At 39.5% G+C, this 19704-nt stretch overlaps 2 protein-coding genes across 3 annotated transcripts in view; both read left to right on the top strand.

The window, feature by feature from the left end:
- Positions 1-19704, top strand: part of LOC119913119 (butyrophilin subfamily 2 member A1-like) — a 206992-nt gene that overhangs the window by 166212 nt on the left and 21076 nt on the right. The window lies entirely within an intron of this gene.
- Positions 1835-12173, top strand: LOC119913114 (butyrophilin subfamily 2 member A1-like). Of its 2 annotated transcripts, none has more exons than XM_038732446.1 (3): positions 1835-1928; positions 8523-8867; positions 9332-12173. In XM_038732446.1, the coding sequence occupies exons 1-3, from the start codon at positions 1859-1861 to the stop codon at positions 9574-9576; spliced, it is 660 nt and encodes a 219-aa protein (XP_038588374.1). In that variant the 5' UTR covers positions 1835-1858; the 3' UTR covers positions 9577-12173. The 2 variants fall into 2 exon arrangements, with proteins under 2 accessions (XP_038588374.1, XP_038588373.1); XM_038732445.1 differs by lacking the exon at positions 1835-1928 and adding an exon at positions 6873-7113.

Below are 19704 nucleotides of genomic sequence, written 5' to 3'. Positions count from 1 at the left end.
AGCTGCAGACCCGCGGGAGGAGCTAGAGGCCGGCCAGCTGTCCGCGCGCGGAGCCCTTGCTCTCAGTCACACAGACGCTGCAGCAACAAGGCAGAGGAAGACACAGCTGAAGATAGTTAAAATGTTCGTACTGCTGTTATTCTGTCATCACATTTGGGCAGTTTAAATTAAATAAGAGATGATAACAACATTATGGTTGTTATTTTGGAGCTCTGCAGGCGGCCTCTGTGCTTGGGGAATTGCGCAATCTTGCTATAGTCATTTCCGGTTAGTGCACAAACAGGGGCGAGTTGAATATCAAAACGTTTTGCAACATTTTTGTATGAACGACATGTTCCTTGCAGTGTTGAGCAACTTGTGTAACGGGCTTCGAGGTATGTTGGCTCCCGTTTGGTGGGTCTCAGGGTGTTACCCAATCCAAAACGTTTTGAGATTCAACTCGCCCCCAGGATCTGCCCCAAGCACAGTCAGTCGGTGGGGGAGAGACACGTGTTGACAATGATGAGTGGAACTTTCAAAGGCACCCCGAAGACTGTGCAAAACGAACTTCGGAGTGTGTTGTCCATCTTACAGATTACATTCTGGAGGAAGTAAAAAAATGCAGAATCCTGTGATTCAGGCAGATGAGACATTGATATGTTCATCCATTGTCAGTCGGTGCTTGTGCTTGTGTGTGGTACATCGATAAGAAGTACAACAGAGGTAAGATGAATCAGAATCAGCCTTATTGTCAGGTATGTGTAACATACGAGGAATTTGACTCTGAACAATGCTCACGATGTGCTTATTTATGCAATAAGACAATAATAACACAGGCTGGAGTATAGAAAACACAAATATATATATATATACACACACACACACACACTATGAACAAAAACAAACAGATTGAGACAATAGTGCAGGAGTGCAATGAGCAGAGTGAAAAGGATGCAGGGGGAAAATTATTATTGTTATTATATGTACATTTCAGCAGTGGTTGTGATACAGGTGCACATACACATACATGCATGTATAGTTATGGGCAGCTCTGAAATTAAGATGGGTTATTTCCAGTGGTGGACAGTAACTTAAGTAGGCCTACTGTACTGAAGTACAAATTAGACGTAGCCTATTTGTACTTTACTTGAGTGTTTCTTTTCATGCCACTTTCTCTGTTTATGTTCACTGTTTATGTTTTTGTATATTAATATAATATTGGCATTAAATAATTTCTGACTATTTCACAGTACTGGTATCCTGCTGTTTGTGTTAAATTGTATTGGGACTGACACTAATGGATATGGCAAATCCCATAAATTTTCACCAGCCGCCACTGATTGGAGGGTTTAACGGCCACACTCCGCCCTAATTGGTTTCGGATGGCATAAATACCGAGGGCTGAAAGAGGAGCTAGAAAAAATGTGGAAAGTCAGAGCAACAGTGGTGCCAGTGGTGATCGGAGCACTGGGGGCTGTGACCCCAAACTGGGAGAGTGGCTCCAGCAGATTCCAGGAAAACATCAGAGTCTCTGTCCAGAAGAGTGCAGTCCTAGGAACAGCTAAGATACTGCGCAGAACCCTCAAACTCCCGGGGACCCGAGCTTGAGGATGACACATACCAGCCCGCAAGGGGTGAGAGGGGGATTTTCTATTTTCTATTTTATAAAGACACACATTATAGCAGTGTTCATGTTATTGTGTCCACCTTCTGTGGCCCTCTCTCAATAAACAAATGTCTGACTCAACATGACATTCCATGGTGAGAGATTACCACTGTTAATTATCATATGGGCAGTCTGTTGTGAACAAAACCTAAAGAGCAGGAAGAAGAACTCAGTTTGGTTTCAGTTTAACCAGCTGCTGCGCCACAGTCTGTAATGGCTGCTTTAACATCAGCTCCACTTGTGGTTTTGTTCGCATGTTCATGGATCTTTGTTCTGTGTCAAGGTAAGAGTGTGTGTTTGTGTGTTGTAATGCTTTATACTACTTTTGTTTTTCTGCTGCTGAAATGTTTGTCTGTGTTAGTGAATTATAAAGAAAACTAAACACCACTTAATTGCAGGTTAAAATGTGTTGTAACAAGCGTTACTGAGAGTGTAACGGGTATAATACTACAGATTTTCTTTAGTAATGTGTTACATTACTGAAATCTCATTACTTTTGTAACGCGTCACTCCCAACACTGAGTATAAAGTTTTAAAACCTGGATATCAGAAGATTATTGCAGACAGGACAGAGTTACGAGTGAAGGCAGCACAGACAGACAGCAGTCTGGAGCCTAAAGCACTGAAAACTGGAAACTGCTGAGTTTTAACTTTCAACTCTGACTTTATGCCAGTGAAAATAAATTCACTGAATAATGTATTATTACAAATTAACATATGTACATTTACAGTCTCATTACATAATTTCCAGTTTGACATTTTGATAGGTTGATAGCAGATTTGATTAAATTTGGTTAAAAACTAAATTTAATTATAGGTTGAATTCAGTGAGAGCATAAGAAAACAGCATAAAACAAAAAGTCAAAGTTATCGGTTAAGTAAATTTACAGAACATAATTCATGTGTTATCAGGAAGTTGATCCCACAAAGAGAGTGTTAAAAGAAATGTCAATGAAAATGCTTCAGCTTGATTTTAATGTAAGGGTTTAAATTTTGACAAACTAACTTACTGTGGCTATAATATAAACATGTATGTTGTAATTATGTAACAAAATATTAAAATGTTGTTTGAAATTTTATAAAACCTTTTAATTAACATATTATTGTCCTGCTCAAATTTACTAAACCTGGTGTGGTAATTTCAGACAGCATGTTTCAGGTAAAAAGGTTCAAATGAAATGCACCACTAATGTGGATTCATATAACCTGATGCAAAGAGGGAACTCACATATCTGTCGACACAGAACCGCAGAGACGTAGCCTACAGGCAACTTTTACGGCAAGGCAAGTTTATTTGTATTGCACAATCTAACAACAAGGTAATTCAAAGTGCTTTACATAAAACATAAAAGCAACAGGGAAATATGTAAAGTTTAAAAGCAAGATGAAATATAATAAAGGTTACAGTGTTACAATCAGGGTTAAAAGAGTTAAATGGAAAATAATAAAAAGCTAAAAACAAAGACAAAGAAAACAGGACAGTAAAAGTTAGAGTGCAGTGTAAGTTATCAATAAAAAGAAAAATCATAAATATTTAATTAAAAGCTGTGGTAAAAAGAAAAGTCTTCAGTCTTAATTTAAAAGAACTGACTGTTTCAGCAGACCTGCAGTTATCTGGGAGTTGTTCCAGATATACGGAGCATAATAACTGATCGCTGCTTCTCCTTGTTTAGTTTTGACTCTGGGGACAGAAAGCAGACCTGCCCCAGACGACCTGAGAGGTCTGGATGGTTCGTAACGAAGCAGAAGATTGGAAATGTATTTTGGCCCTAAACCATTTAGTGCTTCAAGAGACAGAAAATCAACTTCAAAAAGAAACCCCTGAAGCTAAATCCTCAGGTCCAGGAACCAAATCAAGCAGTTGACGTCTTCATATAAGAAGCCCTGCAAAATCAACAAACCATCCAAAATCACCCTCAGTAAACCGATTTATTACAGACACACTCTTTTAATACATATATTTTAAAAAGGGAACTATTTCTTCATAATCATTTATTTATTCCTAAACATTTATATATCCTATTATTTTAAACAAGACATTGGACCCATGCCTCCCAGGTGTCCCCCAGCATCTTCTCCTGAGCCCTGAGCTATCTCTCCAATCCCATGAATAAACTAACAAATCTCAGAAATAAAAACAGATGTGACAATAGACCTCATAATTGTTTAAGATTTATAGTACTGAAGTTTTTTTTTAAACTTCACTAACTAATTACCTTTTTATTATGATGATTTATAGATTCACCTTCTGTTGATCATTAGGAGAGAAATGTGTGAAACTTCCTGTATCACCTTCATTTACTGATTGAAGAACTGAAGTTTCAATTCAATATGTACAGCATTTACTCGTGATATCTTATTATAATAATTACTTTTGTTATTTGATAATGAATTTTCATGTAAAAAAATCTGCTGGTTGTCACATGTGAAGATTTGCTGCTTTTCATTTGTTTGTTAATAAAGTTGAGGTTTGGACACAACAAGCATTGTGAAGGTGTCACTTTGAGCTCTGAATAACTGTAACAGCATTTCTCACAATTTACAGAATCTTTACAAACAATCAATCAATTAATGGAGAAAATAATCAGCAGATTTATCCAGAATGAAAATAATCATCAGCTGCAGTCTGATAGTTCAAAATGAGCTCCAGCTCAACAACTACAGCAGTAAAATGCTGCTTTATATTAATGTGTGAGGAAAAATAATCTGATGGTAGAATTTTTAATAGCACAACAGTCACAGGGACATTAAAGTACATTTTCCTGATTGTACTCACATACTTTTACTTCAGTATTTTTTTCAATGCAGGACTTCTATTTGTAGCAGAATATTTTTACAATGTAGTACTTTTACTGTAGTTTCTGTATACTTGATCCACAACTGCTTTTCTCAGTCTTTAACAAAAGGAAACTAATGATCTGTGATGTGTCTGTTTCTGACAGCGTCCACTGTTGGCAGATATTTCTGTATCTTTGACTTTAAACACAATATAAAACTAAAGTCCTGCTATCAAAATGTTACTTGAGTCAAAGTACACAATTACTAGCTAATATTACATGATGTTGGCAGGTAAATCTGTATCAGTGTGTCGTATGTACAATCTTGGGGTGGTGATGGTGCAATGGATAAGATGTCTGCCTTTGGTGTGAGAGACCTGGGTTCAATCCACCATTGTGTCCCTGAGCAAGACACTTAACCCCTAGTTGCTCCAGAGGCGTGCGACCTCGGACATGTATAGCAATTGTAAGTCGCTTTGGATAAAAGTATCATTTAAATATATCTTAATCTGCAGAGTAACCTGTGGGCAATCTGTCAGCTACATGTTTTATTTCACATGTTTACAATGAAGGAACGATCAGAGCTGTTGATCCTGTTAATGCTGCTCTGATCTGAGCTGGAATTAAAAGCAGCTCAACCAAGACCCACCTGAGCTTCCAGGCAGCCGTCCAGCTTTCAGGTTGGACAGCGAGCATTATGTCCTCATTTAAAACCAGGAAGCTGACAGTCCAGTCTGACTCTTTATATTCTAACAGACAGACTTTATATCAGTTATTTGTTGACTTATGAACAGCTTCCTGTCTTTAGAGCAGAGATAACCAAGAGTCAATAAACCGGAAAAACAAGATCATCAACTTTCTTTAAGCGTAACTCTGGAGCTGAGAAACAAAAGCGAAAGCTGATGGCTCTGAATGTCTGTCTGGGCATGTCCCTGTGATTAGAAAACAAAATGGTGGGACATTTAGAGGGCAGAGTTTGGCATGAAGCAGCTCTGAGCTCATTTTAACTTCACCATCACCCACACGTCAGTCTGAGTCAGGATGTGGGTTCAGTTCTTCCTCCTTACTGTTGGCTGGCAGAAACATGAGAACATCATGTGTGTCTGAAGACACAGTTTTGTAGTTTCCCTCTGTGACACATCCACCATTGTGTCCTGTGGTGTATAATATATGTGCATTTGAAATCTTTTTGTTTTTCGAGACTCAACTAAGTCTCGCAGGGGGGAATATGTGGTGTATATATATGTGCATTTCACGCATAACAGTTTAAAATAGCACTGTAGCAGCAGGACAGAGGGTCAGTGACCTCCTAAGGGGAGAGCAGTGATTGGTGGTTATGTAGGGACCGAACCCTTCTATAGAATTTGACCTCTAACCCCTTGTTTTGATATCCTATATAAGCTGTGTTTGATGTACAGAAAGACAGAGTGGTCATCGGGCTGGGTCTCTCTCTAAGCTGCTGCAGAGCTTGTAATTAATGCTGAACTCCTTGATGTAATAAACTTTTATGATCAAGAACAGTGTCAAGCGGGTTTCTTCTCAACACATCATCGCAGCATTATTGTTCGGACACCACAGTCCCTAAGCAACATACTTAACCCCCAGTTGCTCCAGATGATAAATAATATGATAAAAACAGACGTGGGCCACTTTAGGTAAAGTATAACTTGAATAAGTAAACTCCTCTTCTTTACCAAGTTGGTCAGTAAGGAATCTTGTTTTAATTATTGTTGACAACAACAAACTGTTTGTCATGTGAAAGCACCACTCGTAATCGTTGCCCAGCACTACTTTGTATGTTTTATTTGAATGTCAGTATGTCTGACACACACAGTATTGATTATTTGTTTTATTATTTAATGGTAGTGTAAGACCTGAAGGCTTCTCTGTGGGCCCTCCCTTGAGGCCTCCAGGAGAGCCACATGTCTGACACCACTGTGACGATGCAAGACAAACACAAACACACGCTAATATTCAGATGCACATTTCACCTATTTCACATTTCACATATTGCATTCCACCCACATTTATGTTACAACTGACAACCAGACTATGAGGTGAATTATAACATTTTACTTCTTGTGTTTGAGTCTAAATGCATTTTCTGTCTGTGTTGCAGAGAAAACACACATTTATTAGCAAACACGTGACAAATTTGTGTCACATTTTGAAGGCTCTGGCTTAAAAGAGCTCCAAGGTACAGACAGAAACGTCAAAAATGTTTCAACTCATGATGCAAACTACATATTTTTTCTCAAATCACTCCCAACATTTTTAACATGACTTTTGTTGTTTTTAGAGCACATTAAAGTTTGCTTTGCAGTAACAACTGTCATAATAATATAATATAATTCCTCTTTTCTGTTGGAAGTTTGCATCACATTATAGTGTTCATGTTATTATGTGCACATTTGTAGCACTTTAATGTCATTAGTCATCAAACAATCTTGTAGTTTATATATTTTTGTTGTTGTTTTGGCCTATATGCGTGTAATGCAGTAAACAGTTCAGCTTTCTTTGAAATCACGGGACACATTTCCTCCTCGCTTGTTTGGGCGGGTCTACTGTAAAAACAAAAAACTATACAACAGGAAGAAGAACCCAGTCTGCGCTCTGCTGTCATGGTCGCTTTAACATCAGCGCCATTCGTGGCTTTGTTCGCTTGTTCATGGATCTTTGTTCTGTGTCAAGGTAAGAGGAGTGTGTGTGTTGGACTGTGGCGATTCATTGACATCAACGCCATCGATTATGAAAATACGTAGATTCGCATAACTTGGCCTGGACAACAAGCCGCCATCTTTGGCATTACGGACTTTCCCCATAGAGCCGTATGTGAGCAGGAAGTGATTGAGTGGCGTGTCTGCTCTGTAAAACGTCTCTGATATTACACAGAGGTGAAATAAATCCATGTCAGAAACATTTAAAGTTTAAATAAAGTTCTGACGGTCTGTTATTATTATTATTATTATATTATTAGTAATATTGTAACACAGCAGTGATGCGGAAGTTAGACTATGTGAGAAGTAGATCAGCAGGAAGTTGATGGATAAATTATCTTTGATTATGTTGATTTACAGATTTATCTTCTGCTGAATGATCATTAGGAGAGAGATGTGTGGAACTTATAAACTTATTTACTCACAACTGTTTATTAATTATATGTAGGGGGGGGGATAAATAAAGTTATTTGAATTGAATTGAAACTTCCTGTATCACCTTCATTTACTGACTTAAGAACTTTCTTAAAAACTGTAGTCTGAACAGTTTATACAGCAATTACTCCTGAAAACTGTCTGTTGTTGTAACTCATATTTTCAATTCTATTTACAACATATTCATTATAATTTATATTCAAATATAGTTTTTTGTAGACTTTGACTCTGCAGGCTGCTGGATATGTTTGTAAAGTTTATTATGAGCTGACTTGTGAACAGAGTCTCCACCTCTGACCTCTGTTCCTGTCCAGCACTGTAGTTTACTGTGTGGACGGATGGACAGCAGAGACCAACATGTGTCCTCTCCCCTCTCGTGGTGTCTGTCCATGCAAATCCAGCAGCTTCATTTGTCTCTCTGAGAAGTAAAGCAGTTTCATACTGTAGGGACTCTTTCCTCAGTAGAAGTAGTTCAGACACAGTCTGAGTAGAGGACGGACAGACTGGGGACACATTTGGAAAACAAGGACAAAGATTCAAAGCTTCTAGGAAATAATAAACTTCACATGTTTAATATTTCAGCTGTTTGTTCAGGCTCAGAAATGCTGATGTCTGTATTCAGATGGGAAATAATATCAATAATCAATAATCTCCAAACAAGCAGAAAGCAGATGAAAGTAAAATGTCTCCTGTCTGATGGTGCGGAGGACGACTTGACTGACAGCTGTAGAAATGAGCAACATGAAGTCAGCGTGCAGCTGCAGCAGAGGAGTTAGTCTCTCCTTTCTGCAGCTGGGACTCAAGTTGTCTGAGAACAGGGTTTGAAATGCTGCTGAGTTCACATGTGCTGTTTTATAGAGACCTGATCTCTGCTGCTTCCATCAAAAGATGTTTGAACAACAGGAAACATTACAAGTCCTGACTGGAGGCTTTTCTCTTTCTGTTCAGAGACACCGGAGCTGAAGGTGAAGCCTGGAGAGGACGCCACTCTTCAGTGTCAGAGTCACAGAGGTGCTGACATAGACCTGATAAAGTGGATCAGAACTGACCTGAAGTCAGATGATTATGTCTTCTTCTTCAAAGAAGGCCGCTCATATGAAAACAACCAACATGAATCTTTTCGTGGTCGAGTGGAGCTGAGAGATCCAGAGATGAAGAACGGAGACGCTTCTGTGATTCTGAAGAACGTCAACATCAACGACGCTGGAACATATGAGTGTTGGATTAGAGAGAAAGACAGTTCAGGCAAAGTTGATGTCGTCAGCTCCATCGGTCTGACAGTGACAGATTCAGGTAAACGTGTAGAGCTCAGAGTTTCTCTTTGTCTCTCAGATGAGCGTGTAGAGCTCAGAGTGTCTCTTTGTCTCTCAGGTGAGCGTGTAGAGCTCAGAGTGTCTCTTTGTCTCTCAGGTGAGTGTGTAGAGCTCAGAGTGTCTCTTTGTCTCTCAGGTGAGCGTGTAGAGCTCAGAGTGTCTCTTTGTCTCTCAGGTGAGCGTGTAGAGCTCAGAGTGTCTCTTTGTCTCTCAGGTGAGCGTGTAGAGCTCAGAGTGTCTCTCTGTCTCTCAGGTGAAGCTGCTTCCTGGTAGTTGAGCTGAGAAACATCACAGATCAGATGTTTGTGTTTTAGAAAGATGTTGCTGATGAGACTTTAGAGGAAACAGCTGCTACGAGTCATGTGATCAAAGTGCAGTAGATAATGTCTGACATTCTGTTCACCTGCTGACAGCTGATACCTCACACCTGTTTCTGCTCTGCAGGTCACACAGCTGGACACAAGGAGGGAGGAGACAAGGAGGGAGGAGACAAGGAGGGAGGAGGCAAGGAGAGAAATGTTGGACTGAAAGCCGGTCTGTCAGTTGGTGGGATTCTTCTTGTTGGTGTTGTTGTTTTTAGAAAGAAGATCTTAACAAAATGTAGAGAATGCAAAGACAATAACTCAGACCAACCTGCTGCTCCTGAAAATGAGCCGATGCAGGAAGCAGAGCCAGCAGATGTGAATTAGTGAGTAAATGTGCCTCATGTGTCTCCCATGAAATAAATCCAGAAGTATCTAAAAGCTGGAGGTAGATGTGACTGACTGTAGCTGGATCATCAGCTGTGACTGTTTTCCAGCTGCAGTCAGATCATCAACATGTTTTTAAATGATTTCAAGTCTTTTTATGAAGGCTGTTGTAGAGACGTGTGATGAAGAGAGGATCCAGACTGAAGTCACTCTGGTTACTGTGGGGAGCAGTGATTGGTCGTTACTCTCTGGCTGCTGATTGGTGGACTGAACGTGCTGCTGGACAGAAGAAACACATTCCTCCTGTAAAATAAACCTGAGCTGTTGACACACGTCTGATTTCACCTGGAGGCAGGTTAATGCCAGATGGGCTGACTGACCAGCAGCTCTGTGGGACAAACAATATGACCTGATGCTGGAACAGCCAGCTGATTGTTAATTACAGGAAGTGGTACAGACCGTCGGCACCTCCCCCCACCCCTTCAAGTGGATCCATCCATCCAGGTAGAGTCAGAGGTCAAATCAAATTAAACGGGTAAAAGACCAAAAAAGTGAAAAGTTCAGAGAGAAAAAGAATCATAATCTCAGGTCTGAAGCTGCAAAATGTTTTAAATCAACAGTTACTGATGTCAGTGCTGCTCAACATCCTGCTAGCTGCAGTTATAACACTAACAGTCTGTTCTGGATGACGGAGCTGGACTTTGTTCCCAGTCCGACCCTGAAGAGCTCAGTCCCTGTTGTTCACTCACCGACCTGCATCAGAGGGGAAAAGATCCTGTTTGGATTCACTGCAGCTCTGTTTTCCTGCATGAGGACATTTTTCATCGTCTTCTCTGAGAGCTGCTCAGGAACTCTGACTGTGAAATGTTCTTAGACAACGATACAGATAATGTGGCCTGAAGTGGACTCATGTTGCTGTGTGGTTTGTGGTGAAAAGCAGAGATAAAGTCATCTGTCATCTGTTTCCTGCCTGTGAAGGTGAGCTGTGTGTGTGTGTGTGTGTGTTGTGTGTGTGTGTTTTCTGGACACTTTGTTGTAACATCTTCGTGTTATATTTTCATTAACTTTGAGTATTTGGGAGAGTAAAACAGCACAACGGTCTGGTAATCCACATGTTTATTATTACATTGACTTCAGCTGTTGATGTTTTCTGATCTGTTAGAAAGAGACTCTGACAGACAGCAGAGTTCACACAGCCACATATTCCTTCTTTAACGTTCAGCTGCAGGCTCAGACTCCCAAAACTCAGCTCACCTTTTATGCAAAGTTTGAGATGAAATTATTAGTCGATTAACTGATTACACAATGTACAGACACATCTAATGTGAACTATTTTGTTTGATACATGTAAGTATTTGCTGCTTTTGGTTGGAATGAATTTAATTTTTGTTAATAATTATAGAGAATTGGACAAATCAGCATTGTGAAGAGGAAATGTGTGAGGAAAAATAATCTGATGATAGAATATTTAAGAGTACAACAGTCACAGGGACATTTTACTGCTTAAATCTGCTTCAAGTAGATTTTCCTGATTGTACTCTCATACTTTTACTTCAGTAACTTCTTAAATGCAGGACTTTTATTTGAAGCAGAGTATTTTTTCAGTTTAATACTTTTACTTTAGTTTTTATATACTAGATCCACAACTGCTTTTCTCAGTCCTTAACAAAAGGAAAATAATGATCTTGGTTATTTCTCCTGTAAACAACTTTCTGATGCTGAACTGATCTCTGCTGCAGAGACATGAGGCTGTGATGTATCTGTTTCTGGCAGCGTCCACTGTTGGCAGATATTTCCATAAACACAATATAAAACTACTGCGTTAAGTAAAAGTTCTGCTGTCAAAATGTCACTTGAGTCAAAGTACACAATTATTAGCTAATTTTACATGATGTTGTCAGTTAAATCTGTATCTATGTGTTGTGTGTAGGTAGGTACAGTTTTAATCTGCAGAGTAAGTGCATGTTTTATATCACATATTTACAATGAAGGACATGATCAGACCTTTTGAACCTGTTGCTCTGATCTGAGCTGGAATCAAAATCAGTTTCCAGGCAGCCGTCCAAAAACAGGATCATTGACCTTCTTTAACTGCAACTCTGTAGCTGAAGAAAGAGAAAGTGAAAACTGATGGCTCTAAATGTCTGGGCCTGTTTGTAATCAGATAATAAAATGAGAGGTGTGGAAGCAGCTCTGAGCTCATTCTTCCTCCATCCCCCACCTCTCAGTCTGAATCAGGATGTTTTCTTAACTTTTGGCAGGTAAAATCTTGCTAACATGAGAACAGACTGCTGCTCTTTTATTCATCATGTTTCTGTATATTACAGAATTGAGAGTTCAGTTATTAGTTTTTACTGTTTCTGTCAGACTGAACTCAGCAATCAGACTGCAGACTTTATTTCTAAAGCATCATTCATGCAAAATACCAATAGGTGTGTGTTTTGTGTTGAAAAAAGTAATAATTACAGTGATAAGAGTCATTACAAAGTTATTAGGCAAGATAGAATTAAAAAAAAAAAGTTCAAGACAATTCAACTTCAACAGGCGGGCGTGTGTGTGCATGAGGCAGCACTTCACCTCACTCTAACAGGGACACTTAATGTCTGCTGATGAAGGCATGTGCTCAGTCCTGGTACTCCTGGACCTTAGCGCTGCTTTTGACACCATTGATCACAACATCATGTTAGACAGACTGAGGTACTGGTTTTCATCCTACCTGTCAAATAGGAAGTTTTACGTGTCTGTAAACAACTATGTCTCCTCGTTCTGTCCAGTTAAATATGGTGTGCCTCAGGGGTCAGTCTTAGGACCCATTTTGTTTTCCTTGTATCTGCTTCCCCTTGAACATATTATCCATAAACATGGCATTTCTTTTCATATTTATGCTGATGACACACAAATATACTTGCCCGTCAGATCCACAGACCCTGGAACGCTGAGTTCACTTAACAACTGCCTTTGTGAAGTTAAAAAATGGATGTCAAATAATTTCCTCCAGCTGAACTCAGACAAAACAGAAATCCTGGTCATCGGGTCCCAGCAGATGGCAAAACAAATACTGCCATCTGCTGGTTCCCTAGTAAATCACATTAAGCCTGTGGCAAAGAACCTTGGTGTTTGGTTTGATAGTAATTTAAATTTCGAGCAGCACACCACAAAGCTTGTTCAATCATGTTTTTATCAACTTAGAAATATAGCTAAAATTCGATCCATGTTAACTTTTAAGGACACCGAGACCATTTTACACGCCTTCATCTCATCACGCCTGGATTATTGCAACAGCCTTTTCACCTGTTTAACCCAAAAATCTATTGATCGACTCCAGACTGTCCAGAACTCACCTGCCAGGCTTTTAACCAGAACAAAAAATATGACCACATTACTCCTATTTTAGCTTCATTACACTGGCTCCCAGTATGTTTTAGAATTGACTTTAAAATTCTATTGATCACTTTTAAAGCTCTTCATGGCCTCTCGCCTTGTTATATTTCTGACCTTTTAGTCCCATATACACCAGCACGTACCTTGAGATCCTCAGGCAGAGGTCTGTTGTCTGTTCCAGAGTCTCGACTGAAAACTAAAGGGGACAGAGCGTTTGCTGTCAGGGCCCCGAGGCTCTGGGACAGCCTGCCCGAGGAAATCAGGTCGGCTGAGTCAGTGAACTCTTTTAAGTCCCTTCTTAAAACATACTTTTATAGGAGAGCCTTTCCCGATCTTATTTTTATTTTATTGTATTTTACTAATTTTATATTAATCTGTATTTTAGTCTTTTCAATGTTTTCATGCTCTTATCTTGTTTTTTTGTATTATTCTTTACACGTGTTAAAGCACTTTGTAACTTGTTTTTGAAAGTGCTCTACAAATAAGAATTATTATTATTATTACTTGCTACTGAACACAGACTGTTTCTGCTGCTCCCTGATAAAAGACATTTTTTTCTGCAGATACCTGTTCAGAAAAAAGTTTTAACAAGCTAGATGAAAGGTAATGCCCTGACAGTGTTGAATAACTTTGGTTTTATATTTGATTACATTCAGTGCTTGAAGTGGGCTGGAACGATTGAAACAGGTGTTTCAACAAATAGCAACCAAGCGAGTTAGAGAAAATAAATAATTTGTATCAAAATAAAGCCAGGTTCCTTGCAATGAGAAGATTCCACTAATTTAGGCTCTCAGAATCAATCCAGTGATCATCTAAGATTTTTAAACAGCGTGTAGCCTACATTTATTCTGCAGAGACTAAACACACTTTAACACTTCACTAATGGAAAGTGAAAGTATTTCTGCAGCTTCAGGTCACACAGGCTGTTTTCCAACATGCCCATAGATGCAGTGTGCAGAACTGGAATAGAGTAACATTAGTAGAACAACCTGAAACAGAAAAGGTTTTTCCCTGATGTTGTAGATGTTTGAAGTTAATGCCCAAATTAACATTAGCTTGTTAAATCTACCTTCCTCTTTCCTCGTCTCTCTCTGCCTCTCCTCAGATGCGTTCTGCCAACGTGTCTTTACTGTCATGTCAAACTAAAAGCTTTGCAGAGTCGAGTAATTGTGACTTCATGACATTTCATGAAAAAGCAGCAGCTGCGATCATTTTACAAAGTACACAGAGGAAACCCTGCTGAAGGGAACCTTGTTCCTGAGTCCTGGCATGAGAACGTGTTGTTTCCTTCTTAAAGCAGAAAGTCAGAGTTTGAAGCTCCTGATCAGCTCTGAGTTCAACAGCGGCTGAAACATTTGGGATTTAATCTTCATCATGGAGTCACATGAGAAATACTGCAGACTGTATCATGAGGGAGGAGACGAGTTTATCCTGCTGCTGCTCAAAGACACAAAGTTAAACCTGCTTTTAATTTACCCACAGAGCCTGAAATTGCCTGTGAGATGTTTTATAAAATAAAAAATAACCTGCAGGAACTGATCTGAAGTTTCTTGTTTACGTGGAGACGGACAGATGCAGTGAAACAGTTACATACATATAAATATTTCTGACACAGTTCAGTTTCCCTCTCTGGATGTTTCCTGGTGTAACTCTCAGTTTGTGCTCTCAGCAGTGATGATGGAGCTCTTCTTTCATCCACAGGATTTTTCTGCAAACTGTTTCTACTTTTCTCCTCCTGTGAGTCGAAGGTCTATTGAACAAACAGAAGCTCCTGTGCTGCCCCTGCTGGCTGTCTGACTGCATGTTTATATGGAGCTTTCACCCAGAGTGCTTTACAAAGTGCGTCTCATCACCTGATGTTCATATCATCAGTCAGTGATTGGCTAAGCTGCTTCACTGACTGCTGACAGACAGAACATCAGGAAGCTGCTGCAGCATTTCTCCAACAACCACACAATGATTATATTTAATGGCTCCCACATGTTACTAAGTGTGTTGAACATTTTAAACAAATATTGGCTTGTTTTAAACTAACAGTAAACACATGTCCTGCAGCAACGTTGCCACCTGTCCCGGTTTTCCTTTTTTTTGAGCGGCAGTCCCAGAAAATTTCTATTCTTTCCATGAATTGTCCCGTTTTTTTGTGAAACTGTACTAAAGTAGAATTTCCTGGTTTCAAATTAAACCATTTCCTTCTACTGTAACTGTGTTTTCTTCTTGGACATGTACATCCAATCCTGTGTCCATAAACGTGTAAAAACGGGTAAAACAGTGGATTGGTCAATGACATGTGTCTTTTATTTGATTGGTAGCAGAAATACAAAGCTCAACTTATCGCCTAGAAACTGCCCGTGCTGTCGTTCAGTCGCACGCATCCACACATCCAGGATAAAACAATGTGAGTTCAGTTTTTAACGAGTACGATTTAAAACCTACAACTCAGACTGGGTGAAAAGAGAAAGGCTCTCTGAATGGGTAAGGGCCACCCAAGGAGACCCGTTCTCCGCTACCTGTGTTTTGTGTCCTGCCAAAATTTCAGTTAAATATGAAGGAAAAAAGCAATGGAAAATCATGCAAAACAAAGAAGCACCAGAGTTTTGCATTAAGCAAACGCAAAAATCTAGCCATTGCAACGTTTATGACAAAGAAAGGTTCACCAGAGGAAGACAAGACAGCAGTAGCAGAGCTTAGCAGTGTATACCACGGAGTGCTTCACGGCCACAGCTACTTATCTACAGATTGTGGTAATAAAGTAAGTGCGAAAATCTTTCATGACTCAAGTATTGCCACAAAAATGTCATGTGGAAGAACAAAAGGTAAAGCTTTAGCGTTTAGCTGCAGAACTGAAACATACCCAATATTTTTCTGTCTGCTCTGATGCATCAAACCCGGGGAGCGCCAAACTATATCCATACACAGTCCAAAGAAATTGTGGATATCACCGAAACAAATGGCTTGTGTACCAGCCAGATCAGTGCATATCGTGCTGACATTGCATCTGTAAATTTTGGCAAGCATAATTCTGTTTATCAAAACTGAAAGTCAGTCCTCACATCGTAAAAGGGCAACTGCAAATGCCGCTTGATCCACAACACCCTGAAAAACGCGAAGAGAATTCTCAGAGCTGCAGGTTACGATGTTGAATCCATTGTCCTAAAAATCTACAGCGAATTCTCATGCTCAGCCAAAAAAGTCGAATCTCTGAAAGAGCTTTGTGAGAAGTGGTGCTGATGCTGCCGACAGCAATGATGAGGATGATGTGACTGTGTCTGAATGCTTCCTGTTGCTCATGCATAATGTAATGCAAAGGAATTTGACAGCGCAATTCGGAAGTTGGAAAATGAGAGTGCTACTCTACTGGATGTTCCTGGAGTAATTAGCCGATTGCGCAGCCAACTAATCTTGCGTCGTGCAGACAGATTTTATGGTAGTAAAACAAAGCAAGCATTCTGAAAACTAAGTGCAAGAGACCAAACGGAGTTTGCAACGCTGGTCAACAGCTTCTTTGAATAGGCTGTTCAATACCTGGAGGCTAACTTTGATTTTGACGATCCAGTTATGTCTAACGCTAGCTGTCTGCGACTGAGCGGTCCAATGGAATGGGATGTTCTCGACAAATTAGCTTTGAGCATTGACGAAGACAAACTGTATGAGGACTACACTGTATTTAGTGGGGTTGGTCAAAGCCAAACTTCAAGTTAGATTAAAGTTTAAATTATCATGCTTGGAGTTTAAAGCATTCATTGAGGGACAACCGGGACTTCTGCAGGCAGCAAAAAGGGATGAGAAATATACATGGAAAAATAGGTGAGAAATGTCAGTGTTAGGTTGCCCAAATTCATAAAGTTAACAAAAACAAACCAAAGTTTTTTATAATCTATTATAATACATCTAATCATGTTTTCATTGCTAACGGGAGTATAGCCTATCTTTTGACAAATGATTAGATTTTATAATAGATTACTGTATAATTATACAGTATATGTTTACACAGTGTTTATCTAAAAGTGTATTTAATGTTTGTATTTAATGTAGAAATGAATCAAGAGTGAGTGCCTCTACGTCAGGACATAAATATGAAGCCCGGGACAAGTTACACACACAACTTCGAATACGATTTGCAGGGTTTCTTTTTATTGTTTTCCCACCTTCAGGGCTGCTACTTTTATGTAAACTGAAGCAAAAATGCAGTCGCTCCACTTGAGTAACTGGGGAATGTACAAAAAAAACAAAAAAAACAAAGTGGACGTAAAATGGTCTTCTTTGAGTCAAAAATAGAAACTCAATACTACTTCTGCATACACGTGGCAATGATGCAGCAACTATTACATACATAGCAGGAATACAGCCTAAAGTTGGCACATAAAGCGGCATAAACACGGTTACAAAAATACGGCAGTGGCACCTCTAATAAGAGGACAAAAAACAGTTACAACACTGCACAGTAAACATTACACATCAGTTGTGCTAACCACAAAACAATGTGTCCATACACAGATAGATACATTAATTATACAAATAAAAACAACATTCATTAGTTAACTTCCGTTTCATACCTAACTCACGGATAACGAGCTCTCGTGGCCCACACGTTGGGTTTCTTCCACAAGCATCGGCTATCCTATACGCAACAATTGCATACAATGTGGAATTTAATACATACATCATACACCACTAGACAAATACATTAGCATATTGTGCGTAATAACTCACAAGAACATAACATTATTAATAAATGTTCTCACCGATAGCAGCAGCAGCCAGTCCATGCAAAATAGCGCAGTTTACTTCCTGTATTTTCCCAACGCCCCTTGACCTCTCGGCAAGCACGCGGCTGTTTGAGTCAGCAACGCTATGCCCTCTGCTGTCTAAAATCAACACCTGCAGCACTCTCGCTACAGCAGAAAATTGTGCAAATAGAGGTTTTGTAACTTGAATCTCTTGTATATTTAAGGTTTGACTATATCACCTGGTTACAAATAGGTAAGAGAGGCAATAGGGAGTCCTAAAACTGTTAACATAGTATATTTGCAAATATGGGTTGATCCCCCCCAAAAAAGAAAACAAAAACAAATTTCATCTGAGTGTCCCGGTTTTTCACAAATGAAAGGTGGTAACCCTAGCAGCAGCTCCAACATTTAAAACAAGTTGTCTGTGTGCAGCTGCAGGACTGTAGACATGCAACATATCATTAAATAAATCTTGTACATGCAGAGGTCTGAGGACCAGTTAGTGAGCAGGAAACCAGCAGCTGGACATCAGTGGTTGGACTGGTGTGAAGCTCGACCTCAGTGAGGAGCAGACGACCTCTGGCTCTGCTGGAAACTCTGAACACAAACAAACAATGTTCTGCTTGGAAATGAAATGAATGATGTTTGTGCTTATTTTATCTCGTGTGTGTTTTTTTCACACACACTCTGACAAACACACACCAAGACAAGCCCCACACACTCTTTAGCTACACTGATACAAGATGAAATAAACCATTCAGATGGTATCACGTCTCTGGACTCTGATTTTGGAATCAGGCTCCATATCAACGCCTCAAACAGAGTTTCCTCCTCAACAGGAAATGTTATTAGTTCTGCAGATATTTGGTCATGAACCAAAATTATGGACAAATTAAAATGTTGACCTGATGATGGCGCTAGAGGAAAAGTCAGAGGATCACCAAAGTTATTACAGGTTATCCTGAGGGGAACATGAAGGTCTGAACCACATTTCATCACAATCCATCCAATAGCAGCTGAGATGTTTCAGTCTGAACTGGTGGGCTATACCCGTACTCCAATGATCAATCACTTACTGAATCAATCGATGTCCCGATCACAACATGCCTCATTATAAGCAAAAAGCTTTTTTTCAGGTTAATTTATCAGGTAATTAATAAAATTAAAACTTTACTCTGCTGGAAGGAACCCTCCTGTTTCCACGACAACGTCTCCACTCAGAGAAGATGGCGAGGGATTGGACCAACCGTATAATGATGTCATTGCTGATGTCACCACCAAGGATCATTTCTAATCTAAACTTTCTTCTGCTGTTGTTTGTTCAGCTGGATGTTTTTAAATATAATGACAAAAAGTGTCTCAATAAAGTAAAAAGAAAATCAGCTTTCAGTCAGAAGAGTTTGTTTTCACTGTGGCCAGTTTTAATTGTTGCTTTAAAGTTTTTAATTTTGTTTTATTGATTGCTTTTTGTTTAATATTCATGAGTTTCGATTATTTGAGCTTTAAGACTTGGGTGATTCTTAGTAATAGTATAAGAAACGCCAGCATCATAATATTTATGTTTATATATCAACCTTCACGTTATGGTGATGGTTGTGTTGAAATATGATGGTTGTGTTGAAAAATTAATGAAATATTAACAAAAAATATAAATTTATTATTATGGGTGAAATGTCACAACTTCTTGACATTTTTGGGCCAATAAACAATAAGGGTCCAATAAGCCCCCAGCTGCAGTAGTGCATGGATCACATGTAAAATTCATCCAGCCAGAGGGAACGATCATCAACTGTTCACAGCGAGCAAGTCGTAATAGCGGCACAACCCATTGTAGGTATCAGAGAGGGAATGGGGCGTTGGGGTGTACAGGGTCAGGAGATCACGGAGTGACCGGGCACGGAGTGGACTGTCGGTGATTGTTCCCTCTGGCTGGATGAAGCACGATCTGCTGGCATTTCCTGCCGTCTGGGTCATTCCAGCACACTGTATCTGTTTCTGTTGGGGTTTCCCAAAGCAG

Source organism: Micropterus salmoides, unplaced genomic scaffold, assembly GCF_014851395.1.
Source record: "Micropterus salmoides isolate LMB-PRFRI ecotype aquatic unplaced genomic scaffold, ASM1485139v1 Ms_hic_scaffold_2, whole genome shotgun sequence".
NCBI lineage: Eukaryota > Metazoa > Chordata > Actinopteri > Centrarchiformes > Centrarchidae > Micropterus > Micropterus salmoides.
Note: the sequence above shows the minus strand (reverse complement) of the source record. Positions and strands in the feature narration are given on the sequence as shown.